Below are 17,129 nucleotides of genomic sequence, written 5' to 3' on the forward strand. Positions count from 1 at the left end.
AGACGGTCAGAAGAGGGCTTGGGAGCGGTCCAGACTCCTACAAAGCCCCACATGCCTGTCTTCAGTTTGCGGGAGAAAGTAAGTCCGGACCGCGTTGGATGACTTTCACGGTCCGGACAGCACGGTCCAAACAGATGCGGGAGGTTTGAGGGTTGGTGTTGAAAATGCCCTAACTGCCCATATATGGGTGGAAATCCAGGGTTAGGAGAAGGAAGCTCATCTTTGGAAAAAGATCTTGCACGTCTATCTATCCCCATATAACAAGCAAGCCAGAGTTCTACATGTCTTCAACAACCATCTTTATTAGTTAAAAAAAACTATCTTTAAGCTGCATATCAGCGATAGAACCGCGTCGAGCTCGGATGAAAAGGTGATCCGTCATTCTATTCTTCGGTGACTGCGGTGGTGGTGCCGAAGGCAGGTGATGGACGTTGGTGTCAAACTCGAAGATGTTCTGCAGTTTTGTCATGTCGGTCCTTACGTGACTTGTACTTTGATCTTTATCATATGAACGAGACAAGTATTATCATGAAAAAAACAATCATCTTTATTAGTTAAAAAACATCTTTATTCCCCTCAACAAAAAACTCCTTTACCTTTATTAAGGAGAAAATACATGTAACGATGCTCCATGGTTTTCTTTCAAGAACACACAGCCGATATATTAAGATAGAAAGCATGCGTAAAAAAAAATAGATAGAAAGCAAAGATCATGTACTCCCTCGGTCCCAATATTCTTGTTTTAGATTTGACTAAATACGAATGTATCAAGTCACATTTTAATATTAGATATATCCGTATCTAGACAAATAGACAAAAATTTGAGACGGAGGAGTACGGATGGGCGGCACGGACCGGCAGCACAAGAAACAAAACACCCAGTATAATCACGGGATCACTCTCCTAGGGCTACCGTTTCCCACCTGCTTCCACTCGATGCAATAGTTGCGGATCTTCTGGACAACATCATTCACTATGCTCCACGTTTTTCCAACGCGACACTGCTACACCTGTACGATGATAGCGTGAGTACTATTGATTGGCCACGCGGCCGTGACCGTAGAGTGCTCGTGTTGCATCGCGAGTGACCTGTGGCTGTCGTGCAGCATGCTCAGATCGTCGCACCGTATCACGGTCCATGGTTTAACATACCACCATGTACTCCTCTACATCTTTGTCTTGACCACCATGAGGTATAATCTATGGCAGTGCTAGGTGTTGGTGGGCGGGGAGTCTGCCGTCTCTCGTGTCATCCGAATTTGACTTAAATCATGAATCAAGTGCGTCTGATCATAGCAACAAAAAGGTCGGGAAGTAATATTTTTTGTGTGTATGCACAATAGTCGCAACACTTATCTTGTGGTCTAATGCAAATCATGCAAAAGTGTCATAATATTTCAAAGACGCAAACAAAAGTTATTTTATGCATGCAATAAATGTCCATTAGTTGCCACAAACTGTGGAGAAAATGGGTCACAAAGTCACATCACATATAGCGCAACATATGCAATAACACAATTACACAAACTCTTAAGGGGCCTTGACGCCTCAGGCTCACCTGCAACAAATATGGCTCGCCCGAACCTCACAACTGCCGGTGCCACTACCATATCCCTTGAGCCTGCTGGCGTGGATAACTCCTATTTAGGCCTCTCATGCTGGGATGACGGTGTAATATGAGAGAGAGGGAGAGTTAGTTCATTGGCAATGGAGACTTTGCTCCTCGCGCGGTGGTGGAGGATCTGAAAGGTGCTTTTCTCGGCCGGTGGATCCAGATCCACTCAAGATGGTCTGCTGCTCAGAATGGTCAAGGAGTAGAAGGAAGGGGTCGCCGGCGCCGGCACTAATGGTAGATGCAGAAGGGCTCATCGGATTAAATCAGTGCAGATGGTACAATGAAGGGGATCGAGCACGGAGGGGAAAGGAAGCTGGCTGCAGCGAGAGATAGCGATGACCGGTAATGGTTTCTGTTACCGGATGGGGAGGGCATAAACGAGAGCGAATAGGTGTGCGATTTGATTATGCGGTATCTGTTTACAGACCAACTAAACCAAACGTGTGTGTCGTTTTCAGGTGCCTCCAGAATAGGTGTGCGATTTGATTATGCGGTATCTGTTTACAGACCAACTAAACCAAACGTGTGTGTCGTTTTCAGGTGCCTCCACAATGCGATGACGGCTAAAAACACGAACCAAAACACCTCCATAAGATATGGGACATATAATTGTTGTGTCATTTGATCCCTGTCCGAAAGTGCACATTAATACTACTCCTTATACTTTGGGGGTAGTTTCAATTAACACGGTTTTGGCCATTCGGAAAACAAACATTTAGCGCGGGAAGCATTACTCGCAAACCAGCTCAAGGCAGCAACCACATGTAGGCGAAACAGATTGCATGACTACCCTTTTTCTTTACTTTTTGACAGCAGGTAGAATGATTGATCCAAGCAAGCCATTGATCCAAGACGTGCCATGAATCCATCTCGAGATAAAAAGGAGCCACTCCATGAAACCATCTCACTAACTGCAGTTCACATTCAGAACACGATAAATTTTCAGAATGTTACTGGAACCAAAATTCTGCTATCATATCTCAAACGAGAAACTGCAAGAAAAGAAATCTCAAAACAGAACTGTATCCCCTTTCTTTACTCCTAGGGGTGCATCTGATACGCACATGTGCTCAAGTCCACCGCAAAACAATCAAAATGTGCTCTACTTTCTCGCCAGGGATTCTGACTTGTGATCACTACCAGTAGTCACAGTATAACCAGCTCCAACCTGAAATTATTTCACCGACAAAGCACTATATAATAAATTGTTTCAACTTTCAAGTGAACTAACTGTACAAAGCGCAAATTATATATTTAATTCGTTTTTCATTTCATTACAAGGACTACTAGCATTAACTGAAATGCTATCAGCCAACATAACTGAAATTTTTCTCCCTCAAGTTTCAGTTACTTCTGAGTACAGTTGGTCAGAGGGGAAAAAATACCTGGCAATCTTTCAGAACGGCACGCTCTTGAAGTTGCACATTATTACATACAACAGAACCTTGGATGTGACAGCCATCTTCAATAACCACATGGTTCATGACAACAGAGTTGACAATCTGCAACAACAGACGGACAGAAACAGTTCTTTCATAAGAAAGAAAAATACTCGCTTGATATGATTATTTGCAGTAAAATGGCATGCTAGCTTCGCAATGATGTAACCATGGTATAGAAGGTGGCAGCATGCCGGAATCCACTAGGTTGGCAATAATGTATCAGCAGGATGTTCTATTCTTTTGGCTGATCAGAAGGATGTTCTAACTTCAAGGCAATTGTAACGGCAACATAGCGAGGTGCCAGCAGTAAATCAGATGTGACCAACTAGATGTCTAGATCTTACCAAGCTTCAAGAAAAAACTTGTACTCCCACAAAACTTGTACTTCAAGAAAAAAAACGTTGGGAGTAAAAGAATTCCCACAAGCAAAATGAAGCCTAAGCAGATTGGTTTTTACTTGTTCCCACAAATTGTCTTACACATTGAACCTAATACACTCGATATGATTATTCTAACTTTGAAACCTGCAAACCTGCCCAAGAAGTAACATTGGACCTTCACATTTGCACAAATATGGTGCCAACAAGCAAAACCTCATAGCATGCTACGCAAGCATAATTCCAGTTGAAATTTTACAAGAAATCAGCATCAAAATATAAGACATCGCTTTATTACCTTCACATTCGAACCGATACGACAATGACGGCCAATCACAGATCGCTTGACACCACATTTGTCACCTAACTGTGAACCCTCAGCAAGCATGCACTGTGGCCCGACCTAATAAACCATAAGCCAACATACGTTGCGGAGGGGGTTAGAATGTGCACTAGTTGCAAGTAATCTACCATCAAATTTACACAGAACAGAGTCCTAAAATATATGTGCCAATGCAGCACGAAAGCAATATTAAAATCTGTTCATCAAACCCACAACCAAGATCATTCACCAGAAATATGGAATCAAAGGGGTATGATTTAAGAAATAGATTACAACAGATAGTTCCAAGGCATCCAGTTTCCTAAGGAGAGTATAAATGGTAATACAGGTAAATTATATATGTATGTAAGAATATAAATTAAACATCCCTCATCCAACAAAGCGTTTTTTTGCTGGGAAGTATAACATGGCATAGTGTCATCACTGACAATTCTACTGTTTCATCAGTTTTACAAATAACAAGAAAATGATATTGAGTAATACAGGTAAAATGGCAAGGTTAAATTTGACTAGTGGTGATGCGATTCAAAGAAAAAAATCTAATTAATGTGATTCTGCACCAACGTATTGAGCCAGCCAGAACCTTGAACCTGGGGCCCTGCTGCTGAAGAAAGTTGTTTTTCTCCCTGGTCCCTTTCCTTCATGCAAGTGTGCATGCAGACACAGGACTACGCCTCAGATCAATAACTGTATATTAATCGTTGGAACCGAAACAATGTCTTGGTTCGCTTTTTTCTCTGACAACTAGCGTCAGCCTGCTCTAGTGTATGGAATTGATTCGAACCATCCTTCGAATCACTTTTGGGCAACCTAGAGATGGTCTAAGATTCATACCACAGATCACTTATTTGAGCCAACAGATCGATCAATATTCAATACTATCTTCAATCTAGCTCACCATAATTTTCTTATAAAAGACAGGGTAGCATCAAAACTTGCATTCAGTATGGCATTTTTAGCATCCATCTTCAGTATTTGCAGAAAACCAACCAAAGATGCTAGTTATGGAATAAGTATGAAAGTAGACTCACTGTAGTCTTCGATCCAAGCACACACGATGGGTGGATGATGTTATTATGTGAAGAGAAGGAATAACCAGATAGGTGACTAGCTTCCCCTATAACCTGCGATATTGTTGTTAGTGAAACTTTCAAGCAACACCCAACCAAAAACAAAATGCATTGCGGTGTTAGATCCTTACATCTCGATTGATATCACAGTACGCCTGAATGGAGTTCAAACGGTGACAGTACTTGTTTTTACTAGCAATATAAACACAGCACCTATGTGTTCCGCCGCCTGAACTTGGTAATAAATCTTGCTTGAAAGCAGATGGTGCAATTGCGCGATGTTGTGACAAGCACTGTAAATTGCTGCTGGGCGGAACTACAACATTCCCAGTTTCATCAACTATTGTTCCTTCACCGCCTGATGGAGCTGACCTCTATACAAATTGGGAACAGTTAAGTGCTTAGAAGAATCTCGAGAAATAAACTGTGCTTAGGAAGAAATCATTATGTATTAAGAACAAGTATACCAACTGGCTCTTCACTAAATATGGGAGTACTTCAAGTCTGATGCTACGGTATGTTTCTTTCTGTTCCAGTACATCCTGCAATGTTGTCCTGTGATCAACAGTATCAAAAGATTGCTGAGCAAGGACCGCTTGTAAAGAGATGGGATATGAAACATTTAAAAGAAAATAGAAGAACCTATTAAAGGCATAAAGATGAGCATCCATCAGGTCACTTCGAATTTCCATCTAGAAAAAGGAAGGCAGGGTAGATATTAAGTTGAGTTCACAACCGAATAAACATCCGAACTTTTTGAGATTTCTGAAATGAAGTAAAATCAAATCATGATAGGAAAATTTTAGGAGCTTCAGTTATTATCACTACAAACATGCAGGTCAACTAACAAAAGGCAGCTGTCAAAAAACGGGGGGAAACATCTCCAACCTCATTCAACCCATTATCATCGCAAGTTAAGTCCCAAATTTCAAAAGATCCGAGTTTGCAACAAAATTATAGCAGGTACATGCAGAGAACAATCAAGCTGGTAAGATTGCAAAGAATGGCTCCACAAAGGAACAGCAACCCATCTGGATTGTGTCCTCATAAAGTTTCCCTGCCTTGCTTCAGTCAAGGGGTGCACCTTTTTTAATATGCAAATATGCACCACTAGAAACATACATAAAATATATTTGGTCCACATATTCAGCCAACAAATTAGTAATCACTCATTCATTTCTGCACAGTGGATAGTAACATCCAGCCAAAGTAACACTTATGTCCCATATTGAATCTTATCATGGGGTTGTCAGTCATTAAATAGTGTGCCGTCTTTATCCAATGAAAAAATGTCAACAAAATTTGCTCATACTAAGTACACGTAATATAAAGTCCAGTGTAAATGACTCAGTAGTTTCCAATGGTTCTGAACACAGTCCACTAGTATAAATTGATGACCTGAAACTTAATTCACGAGTTGCTAAAATACTAATGCAGTAAAATTGCTAAAAAAAAGGATATACTTAGATCCTAAAAGTTTTGTCTAGAATGTCAAAGTTATCATGTGGCTATTAATCATAACACTAAACCGGGAAAACAGCACCCAAAAACAGAAAGAATTGCACGCGGAAGAAAAAAAACTGCCCTGACTGGTTTGTCTTGGCTAGTTTGACCGGTATATGGAACTCGGTACGTAGAGAAAAACAGTTGTGTAATAGGATATTTCGAGTATACACCATGGCAAAACAGACAAACTGAAGGGGAAACACCTACCCTAGTTAGTCCAGTCCAATTCAACATCCAAAGCACCCCGGACCATACAAGTACAACCTAATCCTCCCCATGGCAATCGTGCAATTTACACTTCCAGCCCCGATGTGAGTGGCACTTCTGCCTCCAGCTCTCAGGCACACCATCTCTAGTCTGCCATGCAAAGATGGCATCACAAGCAACCACGAGTCCCTGTGGTTTTAAGATTAGGAGGTTCACAGCACTTTGAGCACTCCATCCATTTATTAAATGCATGTTTTCCAGTGTTGAGGCTTGCAAATGGCTTGTCAAGGGATTGTTTATTATAATGACAAGGAATTTAGTTACACGTGATTCCGGTTCGTCTCTATTTTAGCAAGGCAGCCGATAAGTCAATGGAAGACGGTTGACTTGATTGGTTCGATAATGTCACGCCTTTTGCCTTGCCAATACATTTTAGATTTTTAGGTGCAAGTATCTGTTGCTAGGTTATTCTGACTATTCTTCCATTAATCTTAACTAGGTGAGATTGGTAGACAGCAAGTTGTTGTGACATGGCCCACTTGGTGCTTTCAGCCTTCTGCCTTTAAAACCTTGAAGCATGTTCTAAAAAGGTGGACATCTTGCCTGCCTGGGTGTTAGCTAGTACAAATTGAACTAATGCCATGACAGTCCAGCTACAGCTGTCCCTCGTTTTGACTACGATTCGAGCAATTGCGGTGAACCGCTTGCACCCCTAGTTTTAGGCGCTACCATCTTGGCCAGCGCCTAGCATCTTTTAGAACAGTGGTTCAAAGCACAAAGTTCTACATGGGCATCGCATCTGAACTTCCACTTGTTAACTGTTACTTTGATCTGTTGTACTCGCAATTCACCGTCATAGTTCCACAAATTTCCTGTTAATTTGGTAACTATGGTGTTTACTGAACACCAATATAGTTCAGTTTTCACACAGACTAATCTTAAGTTTATTTAGTAATTTTGGTATCGAGTTTCGCATACCATATGAAAACTATCATATGAGCTCCCATAGTTATTCCTAAGTAAAAGATAAAGATATAATAAACTCAGGTACACCCAAACTAATTATGACCCGTTCGTATTCCTTCACACATGATAGTGTCACAGAACATAAGATATTGCACTGGAAAGTGAAAGCGCAAAACACTGTTAGGAAATAAGTTCACTTTATTTGGATATGTATGTTAAGAGTTCATTTGATATGTTTAGATGCACATTACCTGACCTACAGCTCGAATTTTTCTCTTATAAACTCGAACATCCTTTTCAACATCAGTTCCTACAAGTAACATTTGACAAGCAGATGAATTATGAATGACAGGTACTACCTAACTGCAATACAATAAACAAACCTGATACAACATGCAACAAGAATTGTCTTGTTATGTCTAGCCCAACTATGTTCAGTCGACATGGTTTTTTAGCCTTATCTTTCCCTCCCGAAGAAGCAGCATCTGAAGGACCACTAACAGGAACAGAACATAGTAAAGCAGTAACAGCTGCACCATTTCTTCTATGGGTAGCAGCAACAGCCCCAGGAAGTACATCAGTTACTAGGTCGCCGCTAATCACCTATTAAAATACGGCCAGTGCATTAGCATTTTTATTACTCCCAGCATGCATACTTTTATGTTCCTGAAAATATGGGAAAGCTTATCATTACCAAAACATCATTTGCGACCAGTCTCTTTGAAATAGCTCGTAATGCACCAGCAGTTCCAATGTCCTCAGTAACTGCAACTACCTACACAAGAAAGAAAGAAGTTACCTCCAGATATAAACTAAACAGTTCCAGTTACTGAAAATTCTAGGATTTTAACTTGAATAGCACTTTACGACATTCTTAAATAGAATGTGATAATTATGATTCTTATTACACAAGCTATTTGAATTTTATAGATCACTCGTATTTAAACTAGTTTCATTCTACAACAACAACAACAACAACAACAACAACAACAACAAAGCCTTTAGTCCCAAACAAGTTGGGGTAGGCTAGAGGTGAAACCCATAAGATCTTGCAACCAACTCATGGCTCTGGCACATGGATAGCAAGCTTCCACGCACCCATGTCCATAGCTAGCTCTTTGGTGATACTCCAATCCTTCAGGTCTCTCTTAACTGACTCCTCCCATGTCAAATTCGGTCTACCCCGCCCTCTCTTGACATTCTCCGCACGCTTTAGCCGTCCGCTATGCACTGGAGCTTCTGGAGGCCTGCGCTGAATATGCCCAAACCATCTCAGACGATGTTGGACAAGCTTCTCTTCAATTGGTGCTACCCCAGCTCTATCTCGTATATCATCATCCCGGACTCGATCCTTCCTCGTGTGGCCACACATCCATCTCAACATACGCATCTCCACCACACCTAACTATTGAACATGTCCCCTTTTAGTCGGCCAACACTCAGCGCCATACAACATTGCGGGTCAAACCGCCGTCCTGTAGAACTTGCCTTTTAGCTTTTGTGGCACTCTCTTGTCACAGAGAATGCCAGAAGCTTGGCGCCACTTCATCCATCCGGCTTTGATGTCTCAACATAGCCGGTCCCAAGCCCGGGTGTAAAGGAGGAGGGTTGTGATAGGCTTGGCGAGCCAACGTAAAAACTCAGCCACTCTTATGGAGATGAAACCCAAACTAGTTTCATTCTACAGATTTATAAAAAGATGTCTCCAAGCAAGAAAATGCAGGATACCACGTAAGGAGAAGGTTACAAACTAGTAGCCTATATTAGAAAAAATTGTTATACTGAATCTCCAATATGTATCATACATGCACCTAATGAAAAAAAATCACTGAAAACAGATATGAGATCAAACAGTTGAAGTTACTGAGAATTATAGGATTTTAACACCTTGATTAGCAATTTGTGAAAGTCTATGATCGAATGAGCTGATTATAGTTCGTACAAATACTATGCTGATTTAGCGGATCATACATATCCAAGTAATTTCATTCTATAGAAAGATGTTTCCAAGTCAGTAAAATGCAGAATATCACGTAAAAAAGGTTAGAAAATAGTGGCCCATATTAGATAAGATTGTTAAAATCGTTAAACCGAATATCCAATATGTAGCCTAATAGTCAAATGAACATAGTACAACAGCTATGCAGCCCTTCTGACTGATATCACAATTCACAGACCTGATCAACCAACATCTTCACCAGAGACTTAGCCCTTGTAACTTCTCAATCTGGTTACATGGTGCTACCGCTAAATCCCAGAACTCCATAGCATTTGATCTCTAGTTACCCATCGAAACCAGCACACTACCGTAGAAGATCCACAGCACTGCCAAAACAGCCCACTGAAGTAAAACTCCACTAACAACACACCAAAAAGAGTTGACCCACAAAAGTTGGCAATCTTTAGAGATGCTTTCAGTTACATGTCAAAATTCTTGTTAAGCATAATTGAGGCAACCATTAGCCTATTCACTACCAAGTTGAAACAACATGCCAAGCTAATGCAGCAAGAAGCTTCTAATGGATAGGAATTAGGTGATCCTAACAGCAATAGCAGCACCCAGAGTCCTGTATTTCAAGCGGGCAAACGCGGAATCGGCCTCAACTTACCTCCACGACGAGGCGGTCCAGGTAAGCACTAGAGATCCACGCGCCGACGAGGCGGGCCGCCTCTTGCCCCTCCACCACCTGCAGCAAACGCACAGGCGCATTAGCCAATGGTAGCGCCCAGCTACGGAGCGGAGGCAGAGCAGAAATAGAAGAGCTCGGTCGCTTGCTAACCACGATGATGTCCTTGAGGTCGCTGGACTCGAGGAGATCGAGCACGTAGGAGATCGCGGGGCGGTTGGCGACGGGGAGGAGGGCCTTGGGAACGTCCTGCGAGAAGCAGACGGGGGGATTAATTAGGGTTGTTGGGAGTTAGGGGCGGGGTGTCGTGCTCGGTAGTAGACCTTGGAGACGAGGGGCGAGAGCTTCTCGGAGGTGCCTCCGGCGAGGACGACGACCTGGAAGTCCATCTCCTCCTCCGGCGGCGGCGGCGGCGGCGGATGAGGTCGACGGGGAGGGTCAGGTCAGGGTTTTGTGGTTCGTCTCCTTCCGGCGGCAGTGTAGTGGGACTGGGAAGGATGGGAAGCTTCCGGGTTCGCTTTCTGAACAGTGGATGCACAATTTCATCTGCCCAGTGTATTTTACGTTTTCTGACCTAAACTGAATTTCTGGATTTTTCGTCGAGGTATCTTAGTCCCCGTTTGGATTGTCGTTTTCCTTCTAGATACAGTTGTAAAATATACGGACCTTCGCCGGTCGTTTTGGTTTCAGGCTGGAAATAGCTCTTTGTAAGTTACACCCCGGAAGTTTTTTTTTTTTGAGTGGGAGTTACACCGGGAAGTTAAATACACTTGTATTAAAATACAACCATACCAAGCGCGGCCTTATTGGGAAACGTTTCCCTCCGGAGCGCCGGCTGAAGCGACGCGCCGGTCGCCTCTGTCGCTAGCGCACATGCCTTTATGGCCCACATGCAGGGGCGGAATCCCCTTTCTTTCTCCATCGATTTCTTCTCCACTGAAACAGAAATCGCTCTCGTGCTCTTCACCACACACCACGGCAAGATCTCCATGAATCCCCACAACTTCCCATCTCCTCTTAATCCTGCCTCATGTGCTGTCTGCCGCTCGCGCAAGGCCGTCGAGGTAATTTTGCCAGCGGGAGCGCCCTCTCCTGTTTCTCACCGCTTTTCTTGTGTGCAGGTACGACGTGGAGCGGTGACCGCCTGTGCTACGAGCTGGCTATGTGCTGTTGCGACGAGCGGTGATCGACTGAGGTGCAGGACGACCAGCGGCGACATGAGGTGCGGGGGTGCTGCACCCGCATGCACGCAAAGCTGGAACCGGCGCGCCGAGGTGCTACAACCGGCATGTGGCCATGTCACAATCAGCGTGCGGCAGCGACGGCCATGCTGGCGATTTGCTACAACCACGGTGTCGACAGCTACAACCGGTGACAAGAAATGCTATAACTATTCACAGTGATGTTACGACCCGCCCACGGGGTCGGTGCCGCACAGAGGTGCTCGAGCGGCGAGGTTATTTTTGCTGGAAGCGACGAGTTGGATTGTTGGAACCGTGGTCACTAGATGTTACCACGGCGACTCCCAGATGCTACCACAGGTGAACTCTCGGATGCTTCATCCACGTGCTGGAACCGTGTTCACTGGATGCTACCACGACGACTCTCGAATACTGCATCCACGACACCACCCGCGGGAATGGTTTGAAGGAAATATGCCCTAGAGGCAATAATAAAGTTATTATTTATTTCCTCATATCATGATAAATGTTTATTATTCATGCTAGAATTGTATTAACCGGAAACATTATACATGTGTGAATACATAGACCAACATAACGTCACTAGTATGCCTCTACTTGACTAGCTCATTAATCAAAGATGGTTATGTTTCCTAACCATAGACATGTGTTGTCATTTGATTAATGGGATCACATCATTAGTAGAATGATGTGATTGACATGACCCATTCCGTTAGCCTAGCACTTGATCGTTTAGTATATTGCTATTGCTTTCTTCATGACTTATACATGTTCCTGTAATTATGAGATTATGCAACTCCCGTTTACCGGAGGAACACTTTGGGTGCTACCAAACGTCACAACGTAACTGGGTGATTATAAAGGAGTACTACAGGTGTCTCCGAAGGTACATGTTGGGTTGGCGTATTTCGAGATTAGGTTTTGTCACTTCGATTGTCGAAGAGGTATCTCTGGGCCCTCTCGGTAATGCACATCACTATAAGCCTTGCAAGTAATGTAGCTAATGAGTTAGTTGCGGGACGATGTATTACGGAACGAGTAAAGAGACTTGCCGGTAACGAGATTGAACTAGGTATTGGATACCGACGATCGAATCTCGGGCAAGTAACATACCGATGAGAAAGGGAACAACGTATGTTGTTATGCGGTTTGACCGATAAAGATCTTCGTAGAATATGTAGGAGCCAATATGAGCATCCAGGTTTCGCTATTGGTTATTGACCGAGAATAGTTTAGGTCATGTCTACATAGTTCTCGAACCCGTAGGGTCGCACGCTTAACGTTACGATGACAGTTTTATTATGAGTTTATAAGTTTTGATGTACCGAAGTTTGTTCGGAGTCCCGGATGTGATCACGGACATGATGAGGAGTCTCGAAATGGTCGAGACATAAAGATTGATATATTGGAAGCCTATGTTTGGACATCGGAAGTGTTCCGGGTGAAATCGGCATTTACCGGAGTACCGGGAGGTTACCGGACCCCCCTGGTGACCTAATGGGCCTTAGTGGGCCTAGTGGAGGAAGAGGAGAAGGGGCCAAGGGGCAGCCGCGCCCCCCCCCCCAAGTCCGAATAGGACAAGGAGGGGGGCGGCGCCCCCCCCCCCTTTCCTTTCCCCCCCTCTCCTCCTTCCCCCCAAGTCCTAGTCCAACTAGGGAAGGGGGGAGTCCTACTCCCGGTGGGAGTAGGACTCCTCCGGCGTGCCTCCTCCTAGGGCCGGCCGCACCCCCCCTTGCTCATTTATATATGGAGGCAGGGGGCACCCTAGACACACAAGTTGATCTACGGATCGTTCCTTAGCCGTGTGCGGTGCCCCCCTCCACCATATTCCACCTCAGTCATATCGTCGCGGAGTTTAGGCAAAGCCCTGCGCCGGTAGAGCACCATCATCGTCACCATGCCGTCGTGCTGACGAAACTCATCCCCGACACTTTGCTGGATCGGAGTCCGGGGATCGTCATCGAGCTGAACGTGTGCTGAACTCGGAGGTGTCGTACGTTCGGTACTTGGATCGGTCGGATCGTGAAGACGTATGACTACATCAACCGCGTTGTCATAACGCTTCCGCTTACGGTCTACGAGGGTACGTGGACAACACTCTCCCCTCTCGTTGCTATGCCATCACCATGATCTTGCGTGTACGTAGGAATTTTTTTGAAGTTACTACGTTCCCCAACAGTGGCATCCGAGCCTGGTTTATGCGTAGATGTCATATGCACGAGTAGAACACAAGTGAGTTGTGGGTGATACAAGTCATACTACTTACCAGCATGTCATACTTTGGTTCGGCGATATTGTGAGATGAAGTGGCCCGGACCGACATTACGCGTACGCTTATGCGAGACTGGTTTCACCGTTACGAGCACTCGTGCTTAAAGGTGGCTGGTGGGTGTTTGTCTCTCTCACTTTAGCTGAATCGAGTGTGGCTACGCCCGGTCCTTGTGAAGGTTAAAACATCACTAACTTGATGAACTATCGTTGTGGTTTTGATGCGTAGGTAAGAACGGTTCTTGCTAAGCCCGTAGCAGCCACGTAAAACTTGCAACAACAAAGTAGAGGACGTCTAACTTGTTTTTGCAGGGCATGTTGTGATGTGATATGGTCAAGACGTGATGCTATATTTTATTGTATGAGATGATCATGTTTTGTAACCGAAGTTATCGGCAACTGGGAGGAGCCATATGGTTGTCGCTTTATTGTATGAAATGCAAACGCCTTGTAATTGCTTTACTTTATCACTAAGCGGTAGCGATAGTCGTAGAAGCAATAGATGGCGTAAACGACAACGATGCTACGATGGAGATCAAGGTGTCGCGCCGGTGACGATGGTGATCACGACGGTGCTTCGGAGATGGAGATCACAAGCACAAGATGATGATGGCCATATCATATCACTTATATTGATTGCATGTGATGTTTATCCTTTATGCATCTTATCTTGCTTTGATTAACGGTAGCATTTTAAGATGATCTCTCACTAAAAATTATCAAGAAGTGTTCTCCCTGAGTATGCACGGTTGCCAAAGTTCGTCGTGCCCAGACACCACGTGATGATCGGGTGTGATAAGCTCTACGTCCATCTACAACGGGTGCAAGCCAGTTTTGCACACGCAGAATACTCAGGTTAAACTTGACGAGCCTAGCATATGCAGATATGGCCTCGAAACACGGAGACCGAAAGGTCGAGCGTGAATCATATAGTAGATATGATCAACATAGTGATGTTCACCATTGAAAACTACTCCATCTCACGTGATGATCGGTTATGGTTTAGTTGATTTGGATCACGTGATCACTTAGATGACTCAAGAGATGTCTGTCTAAGTGGGAGTTCTAAAGTAATATGATTAATTGAACTTAAATTTATCATGAACTTAGTACCTGATAGTATTTTGCTTGTCTATGTTTGTTGTAGATAGATGGCTCGTGCTGTTGTTCCGTTGAATTTTAATGTGTTCCTTGAGAAAGCAAAGTTGAAAGATGATGGTAGCAATTACACGAAACTGGTCCGTAACCTGAGGATTATCCTCATTGCTGCACAGAAGAATTACGTCCTGGAAGCACCGCTGGGTGCCAGGCCTGCTACTGATGCAACTGACGACGTTAAGAACGTCTGGCAGAGCAAAGCTGATGACTACTCGATAGTTCAATGTGCCATGCTTTACGGCTTAGAACCGGGTCTTCAACGATGTTTTGAACATCATGGAGCATATGAGATGTTCCAGGAGTTGAAGTTAATATTTCAAGCAAATGCCCGGATTGAGAGATATGAAGTCTCCAATAAGTTCTACAGCTGCAAGATGGAGGAGAATAGTTCTGTCAGTGAGCATATACTCAAAATGTCTGGGTATAATAATCACTTAATTCAACTGGGAGTTAATCTTCCGGATGATAGCATCATTGACAGAATTCTCCAATCACTACCACCAAACTACAAGAGCTTCGTGATGAACTATAATATGCAAGGGATGAACAAGACAATTCCCGAGCTCTTCGCAATGCTAAAAGCTGCGGAGGTAGAAATCAAGAAGGAGCATCAAGTGTTGATGGTCAACAAGACCAATAGTTTCAAGAAAAAGGGCAAAAGGGAGAAGAAGGGGAACTTCAAGAAGAACAGCAAGCAAGTTGCTGCTCAAGAGAAGAAACCCAAGTCTGGACCTAAGCCTGAAACTGAGTGCTTCTACTACAAGCAGACTGGACACTGGAAGCGGAACTGCCCCAAGTATTTGGCGGATAAGAAGGATGGCAAGGTGAACAAAGGTATATGTGATATACATGTTATTGATGTGTACCTTACTAGAGCTCGCAGTAGCACCTAGGTATTTGATACTGGTTCTGTTGCTAATATTTGCAACTCGAAACAGGGACTACGGAATAAGCGAGCACTGGCCAAGGACGAGGTGACGATGCGCGTGGGAAACGGTTCCAAAGTCGATGTGGTCGCGGTCGGCACGCTACCTCTACATCTACCTTCGGGGTTAGTTTTAGACCTGAATAATTGTTATTTAGTGCCAGCGTTGAGCATGAACGTTATATCTGGATCTTGTTTGATGCGAGACGGTTATTCATTTAAATCAGAGAATAATGGTTGTTCTATTTATATGAGTAATATCTTTTATGGTCATGCACCCTTGAAGAGTGGTCTATTTTTATTGAATCTTGATAGTAGTGATACACATATTCATAATGTCAAAGCCAAAAGATGCAGAGTTGATAATGATAGTGCAACTTATTTGTGGCACTGCCGTTTAGGTCATATCGGTGTAAAGCGCATGAAGAAACTCCATACTGATGGACTTTTGGAATCACTTGATTATGAATCACTTGGTACTTGCGAACCGTGCCTCATGGGCAAGATGACTAAAACACTGTTCTCCGGTACAATGGAGAGAGCAACAGATTTGTTGGAAATCATACATACAGATGTATGTGGTCCGATGAATGTTGAAGCTCGTGGCGGATATCGTTACTTTCTCACCTTCACAGATGATTTAAGCAGATATGGGTATATCTACTTAATGAAACACAAGTCTGAAACATTTGAAAAATTCAAAGAATTTCAGAGTGAAGTGGAAAATCATCGTAACAAGAAAATAAAGTTTCTACGATCTGATCATGGAGGAGAATATTTGAGTTACGAGTTTGGTTTACATTTGAAACAATGCGGAATAGTTTCGCAACTCACGCCACCTGGAACACCACAAAGAAATGGTGTGTCCGAACGTGGTAATCGTACTTTACTAGATATGGTGCGATCTATGATGTCTCTTACTGATTTACCGCTATCGTTCTGGGGTTATGCTTTAGAGACGGTCACATTCACGTTGAATAGGGCACCATCAAAATCCATTGAGACGGCGCCTTATGAACTGTGGTTTGGCAAGAAACCAAAGTTGTCGTTTCTTAAAGTTTGGGGCTGCGATGCTTATGTGAAGAAACTTCAACCAGATAAGCTCGAACCTAAATCGGAGAAATGTGTCTTCATAGGATACCCAAAGGAGACAGTTGGGTACACCTTCTATCACAGATCCGAAGGCAAGACATTCGTTGCTAAGAATGGATCCTTTCTGGAGAAGGAGTTTCTCTCGAAAGAAGTGAGTGGGAGGAAAGTAGAACTTGATGAGGTAACTGTACCTGCTCCCTTATTGGAAAGTAGTTCATCACAGAAATCGGTTTTTGTGACACCTACACCAATTAGTGAGGAAGCTAATGATATTGATCATGAAACTTCAGATCAAGTTTCTACTGAACCTCGTAGGTCTACCAGAGTAAGA

General features: G+C 43.5%; 1 protein-coding gene across 3 annotated transcripts; it reads right to left on the reverse strand.

The window, feature by feature from the left end:
- Positions 1-2,181: 2,181 nt before the first annotated feature.
- On the reverse strand, positions 2,182-10,688 carry LOC119336520 (translation initiation factor eIF-2B subunit gamma-like). Of its 3 annotated transcripts, none has more exons than XM_037608563.1 (13): positions 10,477-10,687; positions 10,307-10,402; positions 10,136-10,213; positions 8,221-8,301; positions 7,910-8,129; positions 7,778-7,836; positions 5,490-5,539; positions 5,315-5,402; positions 4,979-5,221; positions 4,809-4,901; positions 3,733-3,837; positions 3,001-3,117; positions 2,182-2,783 (listed from the first exon to the last, which is right to left on the reverse strand). In XM_037608563.1, the coding sequence occupies exons 1-13, from the start codon at positions 10,540-10,542 to the stop codon at positions 2,718-2,720; spliced, it is 1,362 nt and encodes a 453-aa protein (XP_037464460.1). In that variant the 5' UTR covers positions 10,543-10,687; the 3' UTR covers positions 2,182-2,717. The 3 variants fall into 3 exon arrangements, with proteins under 3 accessions (XP_037464460.1, XP_037464458.1, XP_037464459.1); XM_037608562.1 differs by having other exon boundaries at positions 2,183-2,526; positions 2,680-2,783; positions 10,136-10,402; positions 10,477-10,688; XM_037608561.1 differs by having other exon boundaries at positions 10,136-10,402; positions 10,477-10,688.
- Positions 10,689-17,129: the final 6,441 nt, after the last annotated feature.

The sequence above is a fragment of the Triticum dicoccoides genome, chromosome 7B (assembly GCF_002162155.2).
Source record: "Triticum dicoccoides isolate Atlit2015 ecotype Zavitan chromosome 7B, WEW_v2.0, whole genome shotgun sequence".
Lineage (NCBI taxonomy): Eukaryota > Viridiplantae > Streptophyta > Magnoliopsida > Poales > Poaceae > Triticum > Triticum dicoccoides.

What these genes read in the sequence shown, in the direction of transcription:
- LOC119336520 (XM_037608561.1), bottom strand. Translation starts at nt 10,542, where the DNA reads ATGGACTTCCAGGTCGTCGTCCTCGCCGGAGGCACCTCCGAGAAGCTC. An exon ending in CATCTTTATGCCTTTAATAG is followed by an intron (nt 5,403 to 5,489) that starts GTTCTTCTATTT and finishes TGTTGATCACAG; the next exon opens with GACAACATTGCAGGATGTAC. An exon ending in ACTGTGATATCAATCGAGAT is followed by an intron (nt 4,902 to 4,978) that starts GTAAGGATCTAA and finishes ACAATATCGCAG; the next exon opens with GTTATAGGGGAAGCTAGTCA.